We start from the raw sequence: 26,487 nt of genomic DNA on the forward strand, positions 1-26,487 counted from the left end.
TTTTTAAAAATAACATTAAACATCTAAAACTCAAAATATGGCTATTGGAATTTATATAAATTCAGGTGACATTCTCCAACTAGTAGGCCATGAATCCTCTAAAACTAGCTTTACATTTTAACACTATTATTATATAGTATGATTAGATTTTAAAAGTATAGTAATTTTATTCCAAAAGCTTATACAATGTTGCCAATAATCCAGTTTGGGCTCTGCCTTTTTTTTTTTTTTTTTTTTTTTTAGTGCAGGAGATCGAACCCAGGGGCTTCTGTGCTAAGCATATGCTTTGCCACTAAGCTATACCCCCAGTTGTGCACTTTTTAATTGCTTTGTTTTCATTCACTAAAAAAGTAACTTCACTCACAGAAGTAGTTATTTTCAGGCTACAATTACAGTTGGTGTGCCAAGAGGACCAACCAAGCAGTTTGAAAATCCATCATCTCCTGCTTCCATAAAGCTCATTCTGCTGGTCTCCTAGAGTTTCAATGCCCTCATGAGTGTTGGACTGAAACCCAGTGTGCAGGTACAGGTGGAAAGGTTGTACTATTCCAGAGACCTCAGGAGAATACTCCTTTCAAAATGGTCTGACAATCAAAAGGGCTGGGTCTGAAAATCTGTTGTGTTAACTAATGTCATTCAAGTCTGACATGAATTTATTTCTAAAAACCATAACAAATTTCAAACACAATGACCACTTCACTGTTTCTTAGACTATTCACAAAGTAATTTTATTATGATTGATTGATATTATGAACTGTTTAGTTTTAACAAGAGAAAAATCAAAAACTATACATTTTTTAGACAAACTTATACATATAGAAAAACTTGGCTTATTTATAAATTAGAGAACTGTATTTTTTAAAAAAAGGCATTAGTTTCAAATAACTAAAATAAATTAGCTCAGAGCTTATGACCCTAAATAAAGAAAAAAATTGTCATTCATTAGCAGATTTCATGTGCTCATGCATTAAATGTTAAAAGCCATTAATGAATCTTATTTGGTTAAATTGTCCCTATTAAAAAAAATAAATTGTCCCTATATCTTATTTCCATAATTTGCTTGATAGCAAGTTAAAAAAAAAATGAACCAACTTTAGCCTTGCACTATCTAAATCATCATGATTCACAGGAAACCAAAGTACAACTTTATGGGGTTCATCAATGAGAAAATGTCATGCCAATAGGACTCTGTCAAGTTTATCTAATCCAACTTCTTCATTTTACAATGAAGAATGACTGCCCAGAAAATTAAAGTGCCTTAATTCTAAGATAAGAAAGCTAGGTACATGCTTTGTTGTATATTGCTTAAGAACCCACTGAAAGATGTCTCTGTATTTCTGTATTCAATATACAATCTTTGAATAAAAAGTTACCAATGTTCGCCAAAAAACAAAGACGACTTGGTGGCAGATATTCACTCTACCCATTACTCCTACTAGAGGAACACCCACTACAAGTCAGTCAGCGTAGTCCATAGTATCTTCCTGGGAAAGATATTTACAATAATATGATTTTGATTATAACACAAACAGACTCTTTTGGAGAAACTTTGGCCTGTTTTTTATTTAAGGACTACAAGAATCGTCCTTATCACTCACATAAAACAAGTAACCAAACCAAAGTGAGAAGACCATCCTGGTTGATACCAATAGTCACCACAAGATCTCTATGCAGAGCTTGGAAGAAGCATAGCCTTTCATTGTACACAGTCACAGGGCATGCTGCCTGAGAGTGAGATGTAAGCAAAGACTTAAGTCACTTACTAAAGATTTCTCTGTGCAGCTCAAGAGGCATATGCAGGCCAGGCTCACAGATGTGGTATGAAAAGGCTTTCAGGTAAGACTTGCTTAAATGAAGTGAGAGTGAAGTCTACTGTTTATCTTCTCAGAGAGAGAAAATCAAAAAGGTGATTCATTTCTCTGATGCATAGGGACTATATGAATGAGAGTCCTGAAATAAAACTGTTTGAAACACTGAACTAGAGAATTTGCTAGTGTGCTAATAAAAACAAGTCAGAAAAGAGAGTAGAAGGAGTCTCTAAAACCAATTGAAAAAAATCTTGCCATACACCTATTACAGTGTATGTTACATTCCCTAACTCTCCTGACAAGTTTGGGAAATGGGCTTTAGCAGGTGCTGAGGCGATACAAACAAGGCCCCCCAGCACCTAAGTAGTAAGGTTGGAGTTCAAATCCAGGTTCTATTCTCCTGCTCCCCCTCTACCCTCACAGCTTCCCAGCAGTCAGGGATAGGGAGAATGAGTGTTGTCCTTCATTGTTAGCCTCCATGCCCTTCTAGTTCTCAACTCCATGATTATAGACAGGATTAAACAAAACAGAAAATACAGTTCCTGATAGGAAAAGCAGGCACTGTAGGTGAGAATCTTCAAAATCCTCCTCCTTTTCCAGTAAAGCACAAATATTAGCCAATAATGAACAAACCATAGCCCCTAAGTGGCACCAGGAAACATTGTCATGCTGAATTTAACTTATTCATTAAAGTTAACTGTAACTTCCAGGTTAACTCCTGATATAGAAGTCAGTGTTTCAGAAATTTCAAATGAGAATTAGGCCAAATTCTGAAATGGACTGAGAGGAGGGCAACATTTGTGGCTGAACAACAATGTAAACCGGGATCTCTTGGACTTTCAGGATAAAGTGGGCCTGTCACCAAGCAAGCACTCTGTGGCAACTTCAACCCTTAGGTAATCTGAGCAAATATGTTCCTCTCTCCTCAGTAGATATGAAGCCATCTCATTTCTCACTCAAGATAATCATTCTGAGGATAGTCCATTTATAACCTCTCCTACAGGAGTAACTTTGTGCCTTCTCATCTACCTGGGATACTGCCAGGAATCAGGAAGCAAGCAAGAAAGGCTAGTAGAAGACCAAAATAAACACACCAAGGTTTATTCAATTCAACCTAGCAAAACTATATTAAGAGCACACTATTCACCAGGCACCGTGCCTGATTCCAGGAATGATGATGATGATAAGAATAATTATCACAGTAGCTAACATAATAAATGCTTACAATGTGCCAAACATTGCTATAAACATGATCATTTGATCCTCTCAACAACCCTATGAGGTAAGGCCTATTGTTATCTACATTTTCTCAAATTGAAATTTAAGGCATGGAGTGATTAAATAACTTGTCCAAGGTCACACAGCTAATAAATGTCAGATACAACTCATTCTAACTTCTCAGTCTGTACTGCTAGCCATTAGCCTACACTGTACTTTCAAAAGTGGCATAAAGGATACAAAAATCAAAAAGACACTCCCTGCCTGCCCCCAGAGCCTAGAGTTTAACTGTAAAAACGGGCAAATAAACCTTAAATGAACATCTAAAGCAAACCAGGGTTCAGGAAGACTCCCCGTAGTTCAACTGGCCCTGCCAGTTGAATTCTGAAGTACAGGCAGGGGCTAAACAGGGAGTGACAGGGTATGGGAACATTCAGAAGAAGGAGTAGCTTCCATAAGGCCCCAGGGTGAAGAAAAGCATAAAGAAACTATGAGATGGCATGCTGATCTCCAGAACTGTGCACAGAATTTGAGCAAAACACAATGGTGTGTTTTGGGAAGGAGGGTGAAAGAGGGCTGAAGTGAGGGCGAGAGGTAAACATAGGTGAACTCATAAAGGAACTAATGTGGCATGCTGAAGATTTAAGGAATTTATCCTGGAAAAAAATAGGGGACCATGGTAGGGTCTGAACAGGGAAGACAGTTGCATTTTAGAATCTCAATAGTGCAGAAATGGGTCAGAGGAGGGCAAAAGCAGAGGAAGGGTTAGCAGATAAGAAGCTAGCAACAGGTGTCACTAGGTGAGGAGACAGTGGCCCTGACTAAGGCAGTGGAGTGGAGGAAAGTGGATTGAGGTTCCCAAGGAAGTAGCCACTGTAGCTGATGACTACACTGGAAGAAAGAAGACCCCAATGCAATGCCACAGGGTTCCTACCTTGACAACACAGGTAGAGGCTGACATGACTGAGACCAGAGCACTGGAAGAGGAGCAGGTTTCAGATATGAAGGATCCATTCACTCATAAGTCTCAAGACACTTGACTCAGGAAACCCATCAAAGAATTCCAAGGTACTTCTTTAAGTATTTTAAAACAGTAAATAGGTTTTCATCTGTCTTTCCAGATCATAAGTGATGAGAAGCTGAAAGCTCAGGGGGAAGGATTTGTGCACAGGAAAAAACAAGGCTGATGGGAGGACCTCAGAAGACAAAAATAACAGTAATAATTTTAAAAGTCGACCTGGGAATGCAAAGGAAAAAGCAAAAGAGCCCTTCCCGTCTCAGTAAGGTAATCACAGCACATCACAAGGAGAATGGGTTACAAGATTAACCTAATCACTGAGAAAAGGTTAATTTGTGCTCTGTATGCTCTGTTTTAATAAGCAGGGGAAATAGGAAATGGATTTTAGAAAGGCACAGAAAGAAATCATCGCTCAGATCAAAAGTCCTACTTCACAAGCTCTGTGAGGTAGAAAAATTCACATCGAAACCCTAACTCATCACTGTGAGGGACTAAACAGATGAGATAGACCCCACATCTCTTCAGAAGAGAGGTGCTTCAGGAACCTGTCCCGGCTCCTCTACCAAGACCAATCATCCTGCCTCAGCCAGCATCCTGTGGTTCCCCTTTATCTCCGTGAGAAGAGCCTGCTATTCTGTGATTGCTGGCAAGGTCTGTGGTTGATTTTGTTCAAAATGACATTACATTGGCTCTCATTTTAAGAGCATACATTTCTCCCTCGGTAATTAACTTCAAAAATTATAATAGCAAAAGGAAAAAAGAAAAAAAATATTCCCAGGCACAGAATCAATCAGTATTAATTGCATTCCTTACCTGTCCCTTATTATGACTTCACCGCAGGACTGGCAATAAAATGTGCAACATTCTTGGGCTTGTAAGCTTTGATTAAATATTGAAATCAGTTCTAAAGAAAATCAATGAAATAGCGAGTCTTAGAGATTTGGAACAAATATATTAGCATACTTAAAGGGTTTACTAGTCACAATAAATTACCATCAATACACACTGTTTATGATCTATGCAGACATACACATTTAATTAGTATTATCAGATGACTCAACCAGAAGCAAACACTGCGAAGTGTTTTCAAAAACAACAGATTTGCCAAGAGTTTCAGAGCTAGGCATTGCCCTAGATTACCCATATAACACACGGATGAGTTACTGCTCTCATTCTATGAATACCTGCACCAGGGGTAAGTAAAGATGGCCTGCTTCCTTCACCTCTAGCCAACTACCAGATCTTCCCTATGCTCAGTTTTCCTCTGCTGTCCTTAGGTAGTTTGTCATCAGTGTGACTGCTAGCACACAGAGCTCCTAAAATGTATGTTTAATCTGGGTTTAACAAGGTTTATATCCATGCTGGCACATTACCAGGATATACAAACAAAATGTATGTCTTGAAACTTGTCTTTCTGGGGCAGGTCCCTGGAAACATTATAGTTTCAAAGAAGAGTCCAATCTTCCAAGACCAAAATTCAATTTCTGATGAAAGCTGTGAGAAAATGTTGAAAGTAATAGGGAAAATGTGTATTTTTCACAATATGAGAAACAGCAGCACAAGGCAGCATGCTCCCTTAGTTTCTGTTATTCCATTTATAGAAAATAAAATTTTTTTCATTAAAAAAAACTAAGATATTTGCCTATAAAAACATGATTGAAGAAATGAGGTCATAGCCATTAGAAGCAAGAAAGTTGAATTTGGTTTGGGTTACTTTGTATATATTTTAAAGACCAAAAAAAAAAAAAAAAAAAACAAAAAACTGATGCTAGAAAATTTAAACCTTGGCAATTAAGAACTCTAGTTTAATTTGTAAGGGTACACAAATTCCTATAGCACTAAGGTGGAAAAAAAAGGAGACCTAGGTAAGACATACAAAATGTTCTTTATAGACCAATAAACAAATTTTCAAGGAAACACTACCCTCTGCTGGCCACTGGGTCAGGTTTAAAAGCCAGAACTTTTAAATACAGAGGGATCCTGGGAGAGCAATGCTTCTGGGGCTGAATCCAACACCAGCGGTGTTGAAAATTCCAGGTAGCCAGTTCCATTGCTGGGTCACAAATCTACCTATATTATGCTCACAATAGTGTATTAGCATGATGTCTATCGTGGTTGTCCTGAATAGGGTGTTCTTATGAAAAGCGCATTTTTAACAATCCCTGAAACAACCAAATGCTAAAAATTTCAAGTCACTTCCTACAGTACAATCTGATTCAAGTTCATATCATCAAGTATATACCTGATATTTATTTATTCATTCATCAAATATTTATTTCCTACCTATGATCTGGAAAGCACTAAAGCAATTAAGTGCCCAGGAATCTACTTTACCCTTTCATGCACCATGTAACAGGTCTTTGAAATTTTCCTTTTAGATACCTGAGTAAAATGTTTTATAAGTGTAAAGAAATAGGAAACCAATGAACACAAACAATATGCAAACCAACATATGGCAGTCAATTTATTTCATCCTATAATTAATTTCAGTTTTGCAATTTGTATGTTCACAGTTTAAAATATGGGTGGGCAATAACTCAATTCTATTTCCCTGCAGGTCTCTATTCCTCCATCCCTAAAACCACAATCCTAGATAACACTGAGGCTTTCTTGCCTGTCTTTCCCCAGCTCACAGACTCCACACAAAATTCCTGCTATGGTTATTGTTGCTAATGGAGAAGGTGATGACATCAAAGATATAGACTCCCACAGCCTCTTCCTGAAAACCAGTACTACCTTGACCCGGTGTTAAGTACACTCAGGGAGTCTGTTAGTGTAGTTTTCCACCTCATTTTCCTTTCCATGATTATTTCAACTGTCATTCTCAGTGTTTATCCTAAGCCACTTCAGCTCCATGATATCTTTCTTCACTGCCCCTTGTTCTTAAAACCAACTCTTACCATCAAATTTATTATTTGCTAAGCCAGAACTTTAGCAAAAGTTACTCTTAGGCAAAAAAGGAGTGAAACTTACTCTACTGTTTCCCCTTTTCACATCATTTTAATCCTCCAAAGCATACTACTTAGACTTTAAGAAATGTAATAAACCAATTATTTTTTCAATAAATAATGAGAACTTACATAAAGAAAACTTTTCTACGTCCTTACTGAATCAAAGTGTAATTTGAATTTTGTATAGAGTTACAAAATACTGTGTTTGTAAGTCACAGTGACAATCAAAATCAAATTATGCATCACATTCAACTTTAGGAACTTTTCATGTGCTGTTCAATTTGGAACAGTCTCTATATGGATGGGATAATTTTCATCATTCAGTTCTCTGGTCAAACATCACCTACTCAAAGTGGCCTTCCCTGACTTCCTACCCTCTGCTAACCCTAAGTCATCCCCTATCCCATTATTTGCTTTACTTTACCTATAATGTTTTTCTCACTATGCAATAAATTATTTGTTCAGTATCTATTCTCTCCCATTAGCATTTAAATTCCATGAGAATAGAGACCTTCCCTAGCTTGTTCATTACCATGTCCTCAGCACTTAGAGCAACCCATTGCACAGAGTATGAGGTAAGCTGTATGTTGAATGAATTTCCATACAATGCTTTAAGATCAACCAGGTTTTGCACAATTACCATCTGATTTCATTTTCACATTTTCATATCCCACTGTGAGCCAGGAAATTTTAGTTAAAGGAGAAAAAAAAAAAAAAAAAACAAGGATTCTAGGGGAAAACTCTGTACCTTCCATTTGATTTTGCTGTGAACCTAAAAGTGCTCTAAAAAACAAAGTCTATTTTTAGAAAGTAAAACACTAAAAAGAAATAAATAAAGCCCAGAAAGTTTAAGTGACATGTTCAACTGCACATAGCTAGTAAATAGCAGTGCTATTTACACCCCAGATCTTCTCTCTCCTAGCCCTTCCAGGCACTGATAAGGAGTCTTCACCTGGGAAAAGTTCAACTTAAATAATAAATATCTTTGATTACTAGCAAAAATGTAAATGAAGAATGGAAGTGGTAACCGACTCACTTGTGCTGAATTCTGTGTGTGCCTGCAGCCGAAGGTGCAGTCCATCTCCAGCGACATACTGCAGTCCACGGCAAGAAGAAGGTACAAGCCTGACCTCTGCTGGGAGCCGAACCTCTGTGCAGCCTGTGGGGGTTTTCATCTGGAGCAAGGATGGCATTATGGAAACATCCATGGGTATACCTCCTTCTTTTGGCTCCCTGATAATTAAAAATAAAACCCAAACAAATTATTTTCCTTTGATGAAAACCATACAATAAAAGAAACAAAAATGGATAAACATCTCTCTGTTCCTTTTCACTAGAGACCCTAAAATCATTGCCTCAGAAAAAAAGCAGCAAACAGATCCTAAAGGAAACCAAGCTACACTAGAGTCTGCGCAGGTCAGAGAGTACCCTTCAGTATCATGGCAAGCTCAAAGTCTCAAAACACATTTCTTATCCTTGTGAAGACCTGCCTTAAAAATCACATTGTACCTTAACTGATATACAGAGTTTTGATAAGGAGAGCAGGATTAAGTGAAACAATAGATACAAAACAAAAACTTTCTGTCCAATTTTAAGAACACTAAGAATGAATGGAAAAAAAAGTGACATGTGAATCCCAGGTATGAGAGGACTAATTTAATTTATGATAAACACTAATTACTATACTCAGTATCGGCAACAAAAAGTAAAATGCAGTCCCTGTCCAACAGGAATGAAAAACATAGAAGGGGAGAGGACATATACAGAAGTAATTGTAAATAACAAAGAAAGCGCTGATGGCATATATGGAAATGACCTCCTCCCATAAAGCTGAAATGTGCTCCGCATTGTAACAGAGGTGCAGAGAACCATGGTTATTTTTAAATTTATTTATTTTTTTGGTCCTGAGGATTGAACACATAGCCTGGCTCATGCTAAGCACCTCCTCTGCCACTGAACTACATCCTCAACCTCCCATGGCTTCTTCTTAAATGCAGAAGGCAAGCTATCCACCTAATGTCTCATTCCATTTGTTTGAGAGTTACCTAAGAACAGAGGGCAGAACATGTGTTCAGGGGTGAATCTTGGTTAGGCTTCTTCATTTGTCTTACAAAGTCTTTTTTTTTTTTTTTTTTTTAAAGAAAGAGTGAGAGAGAGGGAGAGAGAGAGAGAATTTTTTTAATATTTATTTTTTAGTATTTGGCGGACACAACATCTTTGTCTGTATGTGGTGCTGAGGATCGAACCCGGGTCGCACGCATGCCAGGCAAGCGCGCTACCGCCTGAGCCACATCCCCAGCCCCTTACAAAGTCTTAAGGTTACTTAATGGCTAGTACCTTTTCAATGTATATGGATCTTGCACTTCTTTGGGAAAACAGAATACCAAGAATCTGAGGTTTGTTTTGTTTTTTTACAAGTAAGACAGTCTCAAACTCTTGAGTTAAAAGTTCAATTTAAAAAAAAAATTATACTTAAGAAATGATTCTCAAAGGCAGGGATCAGAAAACTTTCTATAAACAGTCAAACAGTAACTATCTTAGGCTTTGTGGGTCATATATGGTCTCTATTACATATTCTGTACTTTTTTTCAAACAATCCTTAAAACAATCCAAAGCCTATCCTTAGCTCATAGCTTTTACCTAATCAGGATATAGGTTAGATATAACCCAAAGACCACAGTTGCTAGCCACTACTCTAAAGATACACTGTGTCAATTTTGCTACCTCAATGATTTCCAAACTGGATGAAGTTGTTGACATTTACAGGTCCCTCCAGGGAGACCACTGGGTGCATAAGTTGGCTAATCACCACTCCATCTCTGGCTTGCCACTTTTCTTCCCCTTTAAAAATTCAATTACATGAAACTGAGCAAGGTAGGTATCAATACAAGGATAAGGGAAGCACAGTAGTCTGGCATGGATGTGAGAAGCCAAGCATGGGGAGAAGAGAATACACCAGGAGAAATATTAGGTGTGGAAGTTGAACCCTAAGACAGATAAGGAAGATATCTAGGCTGGAGATGGAAGGGGAGCACAGCATGGGGTTTCAGAGCCTACTTGGCTCAGGCTGTTATAAAGAAATACAGTCCTGCCTCACTATCCATGGGGATTGATTCCAGAACCACCAACAAATACAAAAATCCTCTGATGCTTAATTCCCTTATATAAAATGATGTAGTATCTGCATATGACCGGCACACATCTTCCTATATATTTTAAATCATCTCTAGAATAAAGTATCTAATACAAAGCAAATACTATGTAAATAGTTGTTTTACTGTATTGTATAGGTAACAATAATGGAAAAAGTTTTTACATGTCAGTACAGATGCAATTGCTTTATGAATTATTTTTGATCTGAGGGTGCTGAACTCAGATCTGGCAGGATGACTGTACCATGGACTGAGTGAGCTAGATAACTCTGATATCTCTTCCTCTTCCTATAAAGACATTAATCTTATCACAGAGCTCCACCTTCATGACCTCATTGGAAACCTGATTACTTCACAAACCCCACCCCCAACACCATCACTTTGAGTAATTAGTGCTTTAACATATGAATTTTGGAATTTTGGGAGGACAGAGCATTCAGTCTAAAAGAGGGCCCAAGAGGTATTTACAATGAATAGGGAAAGGGAAAACAGCAAAGCATGCCAGGAGAAGACTAGTTACACAGGGAGACTGGCCAGGGAAATAAATACCATGAGATAATAAGGGCAAGTATTCTTAATGTGGGAAATTAGAGATACAAAGAGAAAAAGGAATAAAACTAGAACAGATCCTATAGTTGTGGAATAGAGTTGGAAATATCTGTGTGAAGCCATGTTTTTTGATGTATGCAGAATAATATAAACATAAATTTATGTATGTATATCCAGAAATAAACATTACATATGAGCCGCACACACGTGCACACAGACACACACACACATACACACACTGGGGGAAATGACACCCCAATAGTAATAAGCATACTTAGAACTCAGATCTTGGTCTGTAAAGGTAATTTTCCACTTTAAAAAGAAAAAAAAAAAAAAGAAAGAAAGAGCATTTCTTTGAAAAATGACTACAGTCCTGGAGCAGGAAAAGAATGAGATGAGGCTAAAACTATTCGCAGTACAACAAAGTAAAAAAGAAATCAAAGAATGATAGAGAGGGACATGTCAAAAAGACATAGAAACCATCCTGAAGGGACTCCCTTATAGCCACAACTGCTGTAATTTAAGCAAAGAAGCAACCCACTGAAGAAAACAGGCATATTTATTCTTATTGATGTAAATAAATGAGTAAAATTAAAATCTGATGAGGAACAGAGTATTAACATAGTCTTGTATCTATCCAATTAATACTTTTTTATTATAAAAGGAAAAAAGTAACCTCAGGGGGAGAAACCTGGCACACACCACCTTGCTTAGGTGCTCCAAGTTGGCATAACCAATAATAGAACAAATCAGAATCATGTGTCATCTGATTTTGATGATAAGAACACAGAAATCACTCTGAAATACAACACCTGCCAAAGATGCATAACCAGAATCTAACCTTGAGAAAACAGACAAACTCAAATGGAGAGATATTCTATAAAACAAGTGTGCTATAATTATCAAAAGTGTCAAGATATGAAAGTCAAGGATAATGAGTAACTCTTTCAGATTGAAACAGACTGAATCATGCCAAGAAAATGCAATATATCATTCTGACCTGGATTCCTTTGCTATTAGAGACATTACATGGAAAACTGGCAAAACATAATTGGGGACCTGAGTATAAAATGGTAGTAACATACTTCCCAGCTGAGCATAGGGGCACATCTAATCCCAGTGACCCAGGCTAAGGCAGGAGGATTCAAGTTCAAGATCGGTCTCAGCACCTTAGCAAGACCTGTCTCAATTTAAAAAAAGGACTGGGGATGTAGTTCAGGTTTAAAATGTCCCTGGGTTCAATCCCCAATGCCAATAAATAAATAAAACCATATTTCCCAATTTTGCAGGTTGCAGAGTGTTTCTTTAAGAAAATACTATAATCAGAGATTCTAATTTTTGTGACACTGTCCACACAATTCCTTTATATTTGAGGCATTCTTATTGTTCTCTTAGATACTTTCAGTTGTCACACCTTGCTTAAAACTATCTAATAACTTCACTAAGAGTACAAGTCCTTTCGGTGTTCGGTAAGACACAGTGATAAGATAGACTCAGCTCCTACAAGCCATGGAGTCCAGGTAGATAAAATTCCTGGAATTCTGCAAATCAGACGACCTTACTTTGGTAGGTCAATCCTGGTGAAAGCATTTACACCACAGGAATCAACAAATGCTGCAAATCAAGATCTTTGTTTACTTTTTTGTTTTGTTTTCATGGAAAGTAGGTTGTTAAACGTTTGCCTGCCCATTAAAGTAAGACCCTTCTTTAGATGCCTTCCCACTCCACCCACATCTCTCTGAACTGGGCACCTTTCAGCAGTCTCCCACCAGGTATCTCATAGTTCCATGCCTCAGCCCTTTCAGTTCATTACTCAAATGTTACTTTCTCATTTGAAATAAAAGATGTAAATTTTTTTCTCCTTATCTCTTTTTCTACTGTACTTTTTCCAAGTATTTTCCCTACTCAATATTAGTCTATATTTTATTTAATTTGTAATTTTCTGCCCACCTCTCTCAACAGCCATTATTAAACTGTAAACTTGATGAAAACCAATATTGTTGTTTTTGCTGTTGCTACTGTTTATAGCTATATCCCTAGCACTTTGCATTTGAGTTTGGGCACCAGAGTAGGAACTCAATAAATATCTATAGATTAAAAATGAATGGGAGCGGGAGTTGTGGCTCAGCAGTAGAGGCACTGGGTTGGATCCTCAGCACTACATAAAAATAAATAAATGCCCAACTACAACTAGAAAAAAAAATGGTCAAAGTTTATCCCAAGAATGCCAAAATAGTTTAACCTGGATTTTATTAATGTAATTACACAGATGTAAAGATTAAAAGGTGGGATTATTATCTCAATATATACAAAAAATTGTTAGAGAAAAAATACAATATCTGGTCTTGCTCAAACCCCTAGTAAGCAATGAATAGAAAAATATGCAATCTACCAATAGGATCTACCAAAAATCTATTTCACCATACTTAATGATGAAATGGTAGAGGCATTTGTTCTTTTAAGATTAGGAATAAGGTCTGGTAGAACTCAGCGGTGAATCCCTCTGGTCCTGGGCTTTTCTTGGTTGGTAAGTTTTTGATGGTGTCATCTATTTCCTTGCTGGAAATTGATCTGTTTAAAATGTGTATGTTCTCTTGACTCAGTTTTGGTTGATCATATGCCTCCAGAAACTTGCCGGTGTCTTTGAGATTTTCTATTTTACTGGCGAATAGATTTTCAAAATAGTTTCTAATTGTCTTCTGTATTTCAACAGTGTCTGTCATGGTATTTCCTTTTTTATCACAAATTTTAGTAACTTGAGTTTTCTCCCTCCTTCTTTTCATCAGGGTGGCTAAGTGTTTGTCAATTTTATTTATTTTTTCAAAGAACCAGCTTTTTGTTTTGTCAATTTTTTTTTTGGGGGGGGGGGTTGGTTTGTTCTTCTTTTTCCAGAGTTTTGAGATGTAATGTCAGGTCGTTTATTTGTTGACTTTTTCCGTTTTCAATGAATGAGCTTAAAGCAATAAACTTTTGTCTTAGCACTGCCTTCATAGTGTCTCAGAGATTTTGATAAGTTGTATGGGAGTTCTTATTTACCTCTAAGAAATCCATATGCAGCAAAATGAAAATAAACCCCTATCTCTCACCATGCACAAAACTCAAAGTGGATCAAGGACCTAGGAATTAGACCAGAGACCCTGTGTCTAATAGAGGAAAAAGTAGGCCCAAATCTTCATCATGTCAGCGTAGGCCCCAACTTCCTTAACAAGACTCCTAAAGCGCAAGAAATAAAATCAAGAATTAATAAATGGGATGGACTCAAACTAAAAAGCTTCTTCTCAGCAAAAGAAACAATCAATAAGGTAAAGAGAGAGCCTACATTTCGGGAGCAAATCTTTGCCACTTGCACATCAGATAGAGCACTAATCTCCAGGATAAAGAACTCAAAAAACTTAACACCAAAAAAAAAAAACAAAAAAAAAAACCCAATCAATAAATGGGCTAAGGAGCTGAACAGATACTTCTCAAAAGAAGATATACATTCAATCCACAAATATATGAAAAAATGTTCAACACCTCTAGTAATTAGAGAAATGCAAATCAAAACTACTCTAAGATTTGATCTCACTCCAGTCAGAATGGCAGTTATCAAGAATACAAGCAACAATAAGTGTTGGCGAGGATGTGGGGGAAAAGGTTCACTCATACATTACTGGTGGGATTACAAATTGGTGCAGCCAATATGGAAAGCAGTATGGAGATTCCTTAGAAAACTTGTAATAAAACCACCATTTGATGCAGCTATCCCACTCCTTGATCTGTACCCAAAGGACTTAAAATCAACATACTATAGTAAAGCAGCCACATTAATGTAAATAGCAGCTCAATTCACAATAGCTAAACTGTGGAAGCAATCTAGATGCCCTTCAATAGATGAATGGATAAGGAAACTGTAGTGTATATACACAATGGAATATTACTCAGCATTAAAAGAGAATAAAATTATGGCATTTTCAGGTAAATGGATAGAATTGGAGAATATTTCGGTAAGCGAAGTAAGCCAATCCCAAAAAACCAAAGGCCAAATGTTCTGTCTTATAAGAGGATACTGATCCATAATGGGGAGACATGGGAAAAATGGAGGATCTTTGATAGGACAAAGGGGAGGGGGCAGGAAAGATGGAATGTGATGGACATCATCACTCTAGGTACATGTATGACTGTACACATGGTGCGACGCTACATCGTGTACAACCAGAGAAGTGAAAAATTGTGCTGTAGTTGTGTACAAATGAATCAAAATGCATTCTGCTGTCATATATACCTAATTTAAAAAAATAATTAATTTTTAAAAAGATTAGGAATAAGAATATACTCAATCATATCAATATTTACATTAGCAATAAATGTTCAGGGAATTCTAATTAAAATGCAGAGATTGTCAAAATGGATTTGAAAAAAACACCCAACTGTTTTGAAAAAAATTAAAAAAATATATATATATATATATAAAGACAGGTTAAAAGTAAAAAGGTAGTCAGGCATGGTGGCACACACCTATAATCCCATCAGCTCAGGAGCTGAGACAGAAGGATTGCAAGTTTGATGCCAGCCTCAGCAACCCTAAGAAACTTAGTGAGGCCCTGTCTCAAAATAAAAAATAAAAAGGGCTGAGGATGTGGCTCAGTGGTTAAGCACTCTTGGGTTTAATCCTTGGTACAAAAAAAAAAAAAAAAAAAAAGGAAAAGGGTATGAAAAGACATACTCTGAAAATAGTATAGTAAATTAATTTCTGATAAAGATAATAAATTATTTCAATGAGAGAAATAATGGTCTTCTTAACTAATGGTGATGTAACACCATTCCATTCTACAGAAGATATATTCATTTAGAAGAAAATAAACACTAACCCCTATCCAACTCACGGCAAATTAAAAAAAAAATGAATTCATCATCCATAGATCAAAACACAAAAGGTTAAACTATAAAACTTCTAAAAAGTAGGCCAGACATAGCGGCGCACAAGTCTATAGTCTCAGCTACTTGGGAAGCTAAGGCAAGAGGATCACTTGGGCCTGGAATTTAAGGGCAGCCTTGGCAACACAGCATGACCACATCTCTAATAATAGCAATTAAAAAAAAAAAAAAACTTAAGAAAAAACTCTCTACAAACTTAAGGTAGGCAAACTTTTTTTATTACAAAATACTAGTGAAGCCAGACACAGTGGTGTACACATATAATCCCAGCAACTCAAGAGGCTGAAGCAGGAGGATCACACCTTCAAAGGGCAGCCTCAACAACTTAATGAGATCCTATCCCAAAATAAAAAAATAAAAAAGGACTGTAGCTCAGAGGAAAAACACCCCTGAGTTCAATGCTCAGTACCAAAAAACCAAAAATGTTATATAAAAAAGTGATAAACTAGACTTCATTAAAATTAATTTTTCTGTTTATCAAAAGATACCAAGTTAGCCTTGAGCCATTCCCTGAAGTTGGGCACACTCAGCTCTAATTTACTTAAATGTTACTTTCCCTTTCACTTTCAATAAATTTACCTTTTGTTTAAAAAAAGAAAAAGAAAAAATACCACATGTTGAGCATGCCTAATTCAAACATTCAAAATCAACTAAAATGGAAAAGTTTCAGATATTAGACAATTCCAAACTGAGAATTTCAGATCAGAGACGCTCAAAAAGTAAAGTACATGCAATTATGCAAGAAAACTAGAGGATATTTATAAAAGAAAATATTTGAATTGCCAAAAAGCATATGAAAAGGAGCTCAATGTTATTAGTCATCTGATAAATGCAGATTAAAACCATGAGATGCTACTTTATACCCACTAGAATGGTTCAAACCAAAAAGACTGATGATACTAAATGCAGGCAAGAATGTGAAGAAAATTGAAGCTCCCCTCTGGTGAGTGTGTAAACTGGTATAATCACTTTGGAGAACTGTTCAGAAGTCTCTCACAAAGAAGTGCACACATGTATCATATGACTCAGCAATTTCACTATAAGGTATTGACTCATGGAAAATGAAAATATATGGGGCTGGGGATGTGGCTCATGCGCGGGCCGCTGGGTTCGATCCTCAGCACCACAAAAAAATAAAGATGTTGTGTCCACCGAAAACTAAAAAATAAATATTAAAAAAATTCTCTCTCTCTCTCTCTCTTAAAAAAAAAAAAAAGAGAAAATATATGTCCATCAAAAGTCGAAAACAATGTTATGGCAACTGTACTCATAATGAGCACATGTTGGAAACAAGCAAAACTTCCAGCAATAGAATGTATAAATGATTTGTGGACCATTCATTTGATGGAAAACTACTCAGCAAGAATAAAGATCTTTCTTGCAGTGCTAGGGACTGAACTCAGGCCTCCAGCATGCTAGCCAAGTACTCTACTGAGCTACACTCCAGCCAGAACTCATGATTTTTGAAAGAAAGAAGGGGAAAAATCCAGAGAGTACTAATACCCCCATTTTAAAATTGAAGAAAGTATATGATATGTCAAGAGCTTTGTAATGTTTTGAACAACCAATAGAAAAAAGAAATGAATAAATAAATAAATAAATAAAAATTGAAGAAAGTCAGATTAATTTAACCTATTTTCAAGGAAGCTAGGATTTGAAGTCAATTCTCATTCCAAATCCAAAATCTCCACACCAGATCTTGGCAGATTTAAAGAAAAGATGAAAAGTTGAGCATCTATCTAGCTGTGGCACTGTGTAATAAAAAATTTCAGGATCTTAACTTCTCACTTATTCTATTTGAAAGAGCTGTCAAAAGGAAGTAGGCGACAGGACCACAAACCATTAAAATTGCTGACAATAAAAGAACTTTTTTCCCAAGAAATTCTTGTCAATACAGTGAATAATAAAAGTTTGCAGACTTCTCATTGGAACTTGGAATACGAATAAAAGACAATGAGCTCCAGTAAGAAGTCTGCAATCCCTTTTAGGCATTCACTGAACATGGGTTTATTGATTGTGTCCATCAGTTCCTCTGTATTGAGCAGTTTGGGGAGAGAAAACAAACAACCCCCAAGTCCCCAAATCGAGGTTATTTACAAAACAGGAAGCCCAACATTGGAACTGATCTTTACATGGATGATCCTGAATAAAGATAGTCAGGCATTTTTTATGGTTTTATTGGAAACGCCTGATACTGCCAACGGTGTTTTACGTCACTCTTCCTCAAACTTCAACATGCATTTGAATCCAGAGAATATTGTTAGAAGTCTAAGTTTTGCTTCAGCAGATCTGGTGTGGCGCTGAAACCCTGAACTTCTAAAACGCTCCCAAAAGATGCGCTGGCTGTCAGTCGCGGGGAGGGAGTGGTACTTCACTCTGAGTAATCATGACGCGCGAACAGCTAGAAACAGGAAACTCAAAATCCGTGGTTCTGAGGGAGGCGGAGAATGCCGCTGGACCCGGCGGCAGGAGCGCGAGCTGGGCTCTGCCTAACCGGGTCTTACCCCAGGATCAGCGCTCCCAGCCCGGCCTTACCCCACGATCAGCAGCGCGCTCTGCAGCCGTCTCCGCACCTCCACGAACACACGCGTCTCCACCGCACTGGCTTCCATCGCCAGCGCTCGGTCTGCCCTGGATTGAGCTGGGGGTTCTCACGAACCCGGGCCACCAGGGGCAGGAGCGGTTGCACGTGCAGCTGAAATAGAGGAGGCGACAACAGTGGCAGCTCCAGCACCAGATCGCACGGCTGGCGCCCTCTGTCAGCCCACAGCGCCGCCTGCCGGCCGGAGAGTGCGCCGCCTTAAGGTCGCGGGCCCCACCCGCGGAGCACATTCTCAAACCCGCTGGGAAAACTGATGGCCAGAGCCAGGTTACACTTCCTAAAAGCGCCACCTGGTTAGCCTCCCTGTAAAATGATTATAAAAATCGAGGGTCGTGGGGCACACTCTAGCTAGTTTGGGTAAAAATGAGATAATAGACGGAAGCGATCAGGTGGGCACTGTCCCCAGGAGGGGACAATCAGAAATAGGGTCTTTTGTTAGCCTCTGAGACAACAAAAATGTGAAAGATCAACTTGGCATTGCTTCTCAGTTTAAACAGGATAGCTTCAAGATTGAAATAGTTTCAAAACGTAAGGAAGTTTTCTGCTACCTATATGAAAGAGTGTGATTCAAGTCTAGTATTTTAAATTAAAGAATCAATCATTCATATAACCTGGAATAATTCCAGATAACACGTTTCTACTATCTTACAAAAGTAAAGACTAACTCAGAGAAATCAGAATTTCATTACAAGATAATTTTTGAAAGTTTGCTAAAGGATCTACTATAATATACATACTTATAATGCAGAAATGTAAAAACATAAGATCACAGTAGAATTACAAAAGGACTTCTTTAAAAACAAAGAACACTTATTTTAAAAGAAAAAAATGATGGTTTGTATAAAAAATTCTGTTTATTGATGCTTCATTTTATCATTTCAAAGTCATAATTACTACACACCAAACTTGAAGCATATCAATTTAAAAAAAATCCTTAAAATCTATAAAGATACTGGATTAAGATAATTTTTCAAAAATCAGTTTTTGGAGTTTTAAACTTTATGGTATTTGCTGCACAAATTCTTGTTCCATCAGAATAATTTGAAATCATGCATGGAACTTGGTAAAAATAAATTAACTTAGTAAAATTTAGTAAAAAAAATAAACTTTCTATTCGTTTTCAACTATTTCATCTATTTAATGGATGATGATCACTTGATATACTATTCCATCATTAACCCCCAAGGCTGTCATAAATACTGACATATCAAAATAGATAACATTCTTAGAACAGCATATTTTTTAGAACAGCATGTTCTTAACAATTAATGTTTTATTAGATTAAAAGAGTGTTATATTCAACAAATGGTGCTGGGAAAATTGGATATCCATATGCAATAAAATGAAATTAAACCCCTATCTCTCACCATTCACAAAACTCAACTCAAAGTGGATCAAGACTAGGAATTAAACCAGAGACTCTGGGCCTGATAGAAGAAGACTAGGCCCAAATGTCCATCATGTGAGATTAGGCCCTGACTTCCTTAATAAAACTCCTATAGCACAGGAATTAATATCAAGAATCAATAAATGGGATGGATTCAAACTAAAAAGCTTCTTCCCAGCCAAAGAAACAATCAGTGAGGTGAATAGACTACAATTTGGGAACAAATTTGTTTTTAAATATTTTGTTTTAGTTATAGTTGGATACAATACCTTTATTTTATTTTTATGTGGTGTTGAAGATCAAACCCAGCGCCTCACCCATGCTAGGGGAGCGCTCTACCACTGAGCCATAACTCCAGCGCCAGGAACAAATTTTTAACATATGCACATGAGATAGAGCACTAATCTCTAGATATATAAAGAACACAATAATTTTAACACCAAAACCACAAATAACCCAATCAATAAATGGGCCAAGGAACTGAACACTTTTCAAAAGAAGATATACATTCAATCAACAAATATATGAAAAAATGTTCAACATCTCTAGCAAGTTAGAGAAATGCAAATCAAAATTACTCTAAGATTTCATCTCACTCCAGTCAGAATGGCAGCTATTAATAATGCAAACAACAATAAGTGTTGGCGAGGATGTGGGGGAAAAGGCACACTCATACATTATTGGTGAGAATGCAAATTGGTGCAGCCAATATGGAAAACAGTATGGAGATCCCTTGGAAAACTGGGAATGAAACTGAAGCCAGATTTAAAGTTACGTAGTCAGTGTAGTTAGGTAAATCGGGTCTAATATCGAGTAAGATCCAAAATGGAGGCCCTGTTTAGAATGAATTCTGGGAAAAGTTAAACAACTCTTGGAATGTTAATGAAGTCCGGGAAAAGTCCAAGGCCCAGAGCCCATCCCAAAGAAGTGTTCATAAACAGCCCCCAGCAAACTTGAAGATGCTGACTCAGAAGTCCTTCCTGACCAGATTACTTCTTTGGCTCACCTGGGCCCCACCCTCGGGCCTTCCCACTTACATTCAGTCACTGAAAGAACTATAAAAAGGGGAAACTTCCACGGATTCCATCTCTTGGGTCCCCTTCTTCCTCCGGGAGAAGTCTTTTCTGCTGTCCTTTAATAAACTTCTAATTTCCACACTGACCTTGCCTCAGTGTGCTTCTCTGGTGTTATTCTTCAACATTGGGGAAGCAAGGACTCTTCACAGGTCAACATCGGTAACAAAACCACCATTTGACCCAGCTATCCTACTCCTTGGTCTATACCCAAAGGATTTAAAAGCAGCATACTATAGGGACACAGCCACATCAATGTTTATAGCAACACAATTCACAATAGCTAAACTATGGAACCAACCTAGAGGCCCTTCAATAGATGAATGGATAAAGAAACTGGTGTATATACACAATGCAATATTATTCAGCATTAAAAGAGGATAAAATCATGGTATTTGCAGGTAAATGGATGGAATTGGAAAATATAATGCTAAGTGAAGTTTGCCAATCCCAAAAAACCAAATGCCCAATGTTTTCTCTGATTTAAGGGTGGGGAGGACATAGGAAGATTAGATGAACTAAAGATAGGGCAAAGGAAGGGGAGGGATAGGGAAGGGGCATGGGGGTAGGAAAGATGGTGCAATGAGATAGACATCATTACACTAAGTACATGTATGAAGACACGAATGGTGTGACTACGTGTGTACAACGAGAGATATGAAAAATTTTGCTCTGCATGTGTAATATGAGTTATAATGCAATTTGCTGTCATATATAACAAACTAAAATTTAAAAAGAGATCGTTATATTTTATTTAAAGAGTCACACATTTGTAAAAACTTTCTTTTGTTCTCTCCCCTATAGTCTGGGCAAAACGGTGAAATCCGCCTTGACGTATTTTGACATGATTGAAAGGGCTTTATACTTGGTGCCCAATGACATCAATATTTGTCTCCTAACTTCACACTGGCCCTCTCTGGACCTTAAGTTATTCATATAAAATATTCATAATTCTTTAAATTATTAAAGAACAAAAATTGTACATCTACTTAAATAATTATTTAAATAATAATTAAAATCTGTTTTCGATTCCTACAAGCCATTCAAATTCTCCATCAAATTGGAACTTTTCCAGGCGATTTAAAAATGCCTGCTAAACCCCTTTCCTGGTCCACTCCCCGTGACCGCTTCTCATTAATACACACTGGAGGGCGCTGTAGCACCAACTAGCGTCAGCTGGCATGGAGTGATCGGGGGCGGGATCAAGGGCGGTCAACGACAACGCCGGCGTGGGCGCGCGCAGTGCACACTGGGAGCTGTCACTAGGCCCTTCGGCTGTGGGCCTTCGTGTCGCTGTCGCGGTTGCCAGGAGAGCGGCGCCGGCGGGGAGCGGCCGAACCCACGGCAGGTAACAGCGTCCCCGCCCCCAGCGCGGTCGCGAGGCTGGCTAGCTGCTTGTCCCGAGCAGCCTCCTCGGCCCAGCTCGTTCTGGAGCCCCAGGGATGCCCCGCGGTGTCTGACTGCTGTGGCGTCGCGGGTGTAGCCGCGGTCCCGCTTGGAGCCGCGACGCCGCCAGCCGCCCTCTGGTTTCCGGGGATTCGCGAGCTGCGCAGGGACCCAAGGGCTAGGGCCAGTTGGAGGCGCGAGGGTGGTCCAGGGCAGGGGTGACTGGAGGCGGGGCCGGGGCTTCGGGTGACCTGATCCAAGCCTTGGCGCTGGAGTCAAGCAGTGCGCAAGGCTGGGGAAGAGGTCCCACCTGTGCTGTAAAGGCGCGCGGAGTAGCCTCTTTGTTGGTGGAGTCGAGGTATCGTGTCGTCTGCTTAGTCTGGTGGGTTCTTTTTGAGTAGGGAGGGTGAATGTCAGTTATGGTCAATGGTCCCAAGTAAGGGGTTAGAAAGGAGTACAGAAGTTTATTAAGAGGAAGCCGGAATAGTCATACGGAAGTTGTTAACAATTATTCACCTTTGATTTCCAAACTCTTTTGAAGTTGCAACATAACAATAGTTACTTGTTCCTTTTCCTCCATTCTTCTACCCTGAGGGGGCCCGAACAAGTGTTCTCGTTCGTTTTCTCTCTCCCTCTCTCTCTCTCTCAAGCTAAGTGAGTAGTGTTTTGATTAATCTTACATTATCTTAGAGTTCTATGGAGTTAAAGAAAGATAAAGATTGAAAAAGCCTGATTTAGAGACTGTAGTTAAAACAATGAAAAACATTTTGGTTTACAACAAAATATAGAAAACATAGGCCTTGAACTACTGAGGAAAGAAATTTGTTTTGATGTTGTTGGCTTTTGATAATGCAGACATAAATTCTTATATTTTAATTTTATTTGTAAATATTAATATAGCCTTCTATGAATAACATGTCAGCAACATGTACTAAGTCACTGCTTCATGGCCAACACAAAAGTTTTGTCAAATACAACCACAGGTAGTCCAAGTGCCTTATTTTAGTGATTGCTTTCAGACAAGCCTAATCACTCCTCAGAATTGCTAAGCATTAATTAATCCCCAGGCAGACTTCATTATTAGGGACCCAATTTTAAAAAATATTTTTAAAGTTTATTTTTATTTGTTGATGGACCTTTATTTTGTTTTATGTGGTGCTGAGAATCAAACCCAGTGCCTCACATTCTAGGCAAGCACTCTTCCACTGAGCTCTAATCCCAACCCAGGGACCCAATCTTTTGAAGAAAGAATTAAAAACACCTTGGTTAATACACAAATCAGAAAACATGATGATAAAATATAAGATGTAAATTTAATGCTATCAATTAACATTGACTGTGCAGTCAAAGGAGTCCCATTTTGTAGTTGAAGTGGAAAGATCTCTGGTCTGAAGATGAAGAGATGAGCTTCAAGTTCTTCATTATACTGTCAACCAGGTGTGATTTCCCTAGGCCTTAGTTTTTGTGGGTTTGTTGGTTGGTTTTGTTTCTTGGTTTTTTTTTTTTTTTTTTTTTAGGTGAGGGTGGGAAGTGCTAGGACGGAGCCCAGGAATTCATGCTTTTTATCACTATAATCCATTGTAGACATTGTTTTTTTTTTCTTTGTTTGACTGTGTGTGTGTGTGTGTGTGTTTTGCATGTGCTAGGAATCAAATCCATGGCCATGCACATGCTAGGCTTCAGTTTTTTATATTAAAGGGAATTTGGAAAGACCAGGATTTTCCAAACTGATGTTTCCCCTGAACACAATACAAAGCAATTACTAGGCTTCTTTCTCCTGAAGAATTTTCCATAACAAATGATTTGGGAACTTACTGGATTAAATTTAATTTCGATTTGCTTATAAAGGCAGACTCCTAAAAACTTTTACTGCTATACTTACATGTATATAATCTCCAGGAGAAGGTTATAGCATTTCCTAAATTTACCTTGGCAGAAAGCCTGTTTTCTCATGACTGACATGTTAACATCTCTTAAAATATAATTACATAGAAAACCAATTTGAAAATCATTATACTTGAACTGTATCCACTATCAATTGTAAAATTCCATGCATTATGCCTTTTTGTTGTCAATTTAAGCTTTGTAGAGCATAAAGATCTAGTTACAACTCATTGCTATAACAAAATCATTATATTTTCCATGGTAAAATATTAAGTATGCACACATGTCTCTTGTGAGTCTTAATGCTTTATTTTATGGCAAAAGAGTATCTTCTTTTTTGGTCTATTGATGCTTTTCTTTAACTGTAATTCACTTTCTGAATTTCATTTTTATAGTTTTATTGATTTTATTAAGATTGGCATTTTAAGGTGCCAACAAGTAGACTTGTTGATAATGACGATAGTGACATTACTTTTATCATGATGATTTCTCTTTCTAGCTATGAATTCTTAAAACTTAGTATTTAATACCTACATAATTTCAAGAGTTTAGGCCATCAAAGAAAGGTTAAAACAAATTGTGAGTCAGTTATTCCTTTCTTTCTTTCTTTCTTTCTTTCTTTTTTTTTTTTTTTTTTTTTTTTTGTGGTGCTGGGGATTGAACCCACGGCTTTGTGCATGTGAGGCAAGCACTCTAACTTCCGAGCTATATCCCTAGCCCCATGAGTCAGTTATTTCTAAATTGCATATAAACAGTATACAAGTGTTGAATACAATCTTAAATTATTTTTCTAAACTATATTAGGTATCATTAGTATATGACCCATGTAGATACTCTGTCTATTCTTTGTTAACTTTATTATGGGTTAGTGCTATCAATGTATAGATTTGTTTGAGGGGAGGGGTGGGAATAACATTTAATTTTAATAGATAAGTCTTAAATCCAGTAAGTTCTCTCCTTGAAATAAAACTAATATGTAGAACTATAAGACTAATATTTTTCTATTGTAAAGCTAATTGCTAATAGCTTTAATTGAGAATTGTTATATGAAAATAAATGCTTTTGATTCAAAGTTGTGATTTCCCTTTTCTCTTTATTTCATTTGTCTCCTCCTTCCCAAGCTCTCTAAGCCTGAAACCTCAGTGACATTTCATTGTTTATATCAAAGATAGTATCAAATTTATTGAGGAAAAACTTACATACAATAGTATGCACCCATTTTATGGTACATTTCAATCTATGAGCATGTAGCCAGGATTTGGAATGTGCCAACAATCATGCCTATACTGTTATATTTTGCTTTCTTAAAATTCTTACCATATCTAAATTATAGCTGTCTTTCAAGTCCTAGCTAAAAATGCCACCTTTTCTGTGGATATATTAATTACCTTATTTTGAAATAATTTCCTCCTCTTCTGACTTTCTTATATATATTTTAAGTATTCTACTCTGTCCTTCACAATAGCTAAACCAATGACATACATTTAGAAAGAACTTGTTATCCAAAAGAATAATTATTTCTGAAGCTTAAGTCATTGTTATATCATCTTCCAGATTTTAACCATATTTGCATACTTCCTATATACCATTTCCTTACATCAATGTGATTATGAAAATTATCTTTAAAAGAAACTTGAAATAACTATGAATTAAAAGCAGGTAGCATTTGCCATAAACAGAAGGTAAGATACAGTTGGTAAAAATAATGAAAACAAAACACTGTTAGTTTCTAGCTAGAAACCATTGCTCTCTAAAGGCTATAAGCCTGAGACTCTGTTCATTGTTTAAAAGGGAATCTAGCCAGAATTTCAATGGTGTTGATAATATCCTAGCACCAAACTTGCGACTTTCTTCTTAATTCAGTTAGAGGAATTGAACAAGAATGAAGAGGGAGTAACTTTCTCACTTGGCGCAGTCCTCTTATTCCATGGAATCATCTTCCATTTTTGGTGGCCCAAAGTTTGAGATAATGAGGTTTTGAAAATTCCTTGTAATTCTACCTGTGCAATCCAGAATCCAGAAATAAAGTGTTATTGTAAATTTAAAAGTGTACTATAGTGGCTCAGGAAGCCGAGGCAGGAGGAGTTGCCAGCTTCAGCAAAAGCAAGGCACTAAGCAACTCAGTGAGACCTTGTCTCTAAAAAAAATACAAAGGGAGAGAAAAGGGAAATTGCATGGTAATGGAGGGAGACCCTCATTGTTACACAAAATTACATATAAGAGGTTGTGAGGGGAATGGGAAAAAAACAAGGAGATAAATGAATTACAGTAGATGGGGTAGAGAGAGAAGATGGGAGGGGAGGGGAGGGGGATAGTAGAGGATAGGAAAGGTAGCAGAATACAACAGTTACTAATATGGCATTATGTAAAAATGTGGATGTGTAACCGATGTGATTCTGCAATCTGTATTTAGGGTAAAAATGGGAGTTCATAACCCACTTGAATCTAATGTATGAAATATGATATGTTAAGAGCTTTGTAATGTTTTGAACAACCAATAAAAAAAAAAAAAAAAAAAAAAAAAAGGAAAATACTGGCAACT

At 37.3% G+C, this 26,487-nt stretch overlaps 2 protein-coding genes across 13 annotated transcripts in view; one reads left to right on the plus strand and one right to left on the minus strand.

Annotated features, from left to right (window-relative positions):
- The window catches only part of Ube3d (ubiquitin protein ligase E3D), a 144,375-nt gene extending 126,011 nt beyond the window's left edge, over positions 1–18,364 (minus strand). For 3 of the 4 annotated variants that reach the window (XR_007347349.1, XM_048802434.1, XM_048802533.1), the window contains exons 1-3: positions 18,149–18,364; positions 8,032–8,228; positions 4,858–4,948 (exon numbers count right to left, since the gene is read on the minus strand). Coding sequence is in view for 3 of the 4 variants with exons in the window: in XM_048802434.1 (XP_048658391.1) it covers positions 4,858–4,948; positions 8,032–8,228; positions 18,149–18,225 (365 nt within the window). In the remaining variant the exon portion in view is untranslated. The remainder of the gene's footprint in view (positions 1–4,857; positions 4,949–8,031; positions 8,229–18,148) is intronic. The other variant, XM_015498974.2, reaches the window with a different exon arrangement.
- A 3,529-nt stretch (positions 18,365–21,893) lies between these two features.
- Positions 21,894–26,487, plus strand: part of Dop1a (DOP1 leucine zipper like protein A) — a 105,259-nt gene continuing 100,665 nt past the window's right edge. For 8 of the 9 annotated variants that reach the window (XR_007347461.1, XM_015499042.2, XM_015499033.2 and 5 more), the window contains exon 1: positions 21,894–22,023. The gene's annotated coding sequence lies outside the window, so the exon portion shown is untranslated. The remainder of the gene's footprint in view (positions 22,024–26,487) is intronic. The other variant, XM_048802853.1, reaches the window with a different exon arrangement.

Source organism: Marmota marmota, unplaced genomic scaffold, assembly GCF_001458135.2.
Source record: "Marmota marmota marmota unplaced genomic scaffold, marMar, whole genome shotgun sequence".
Taxonomy (NCBI): Eukaryota; Metazoa; Chordata; class Mammalia; order Rodentia; family Sciuridae; genus Marmota; species Marmota marmota.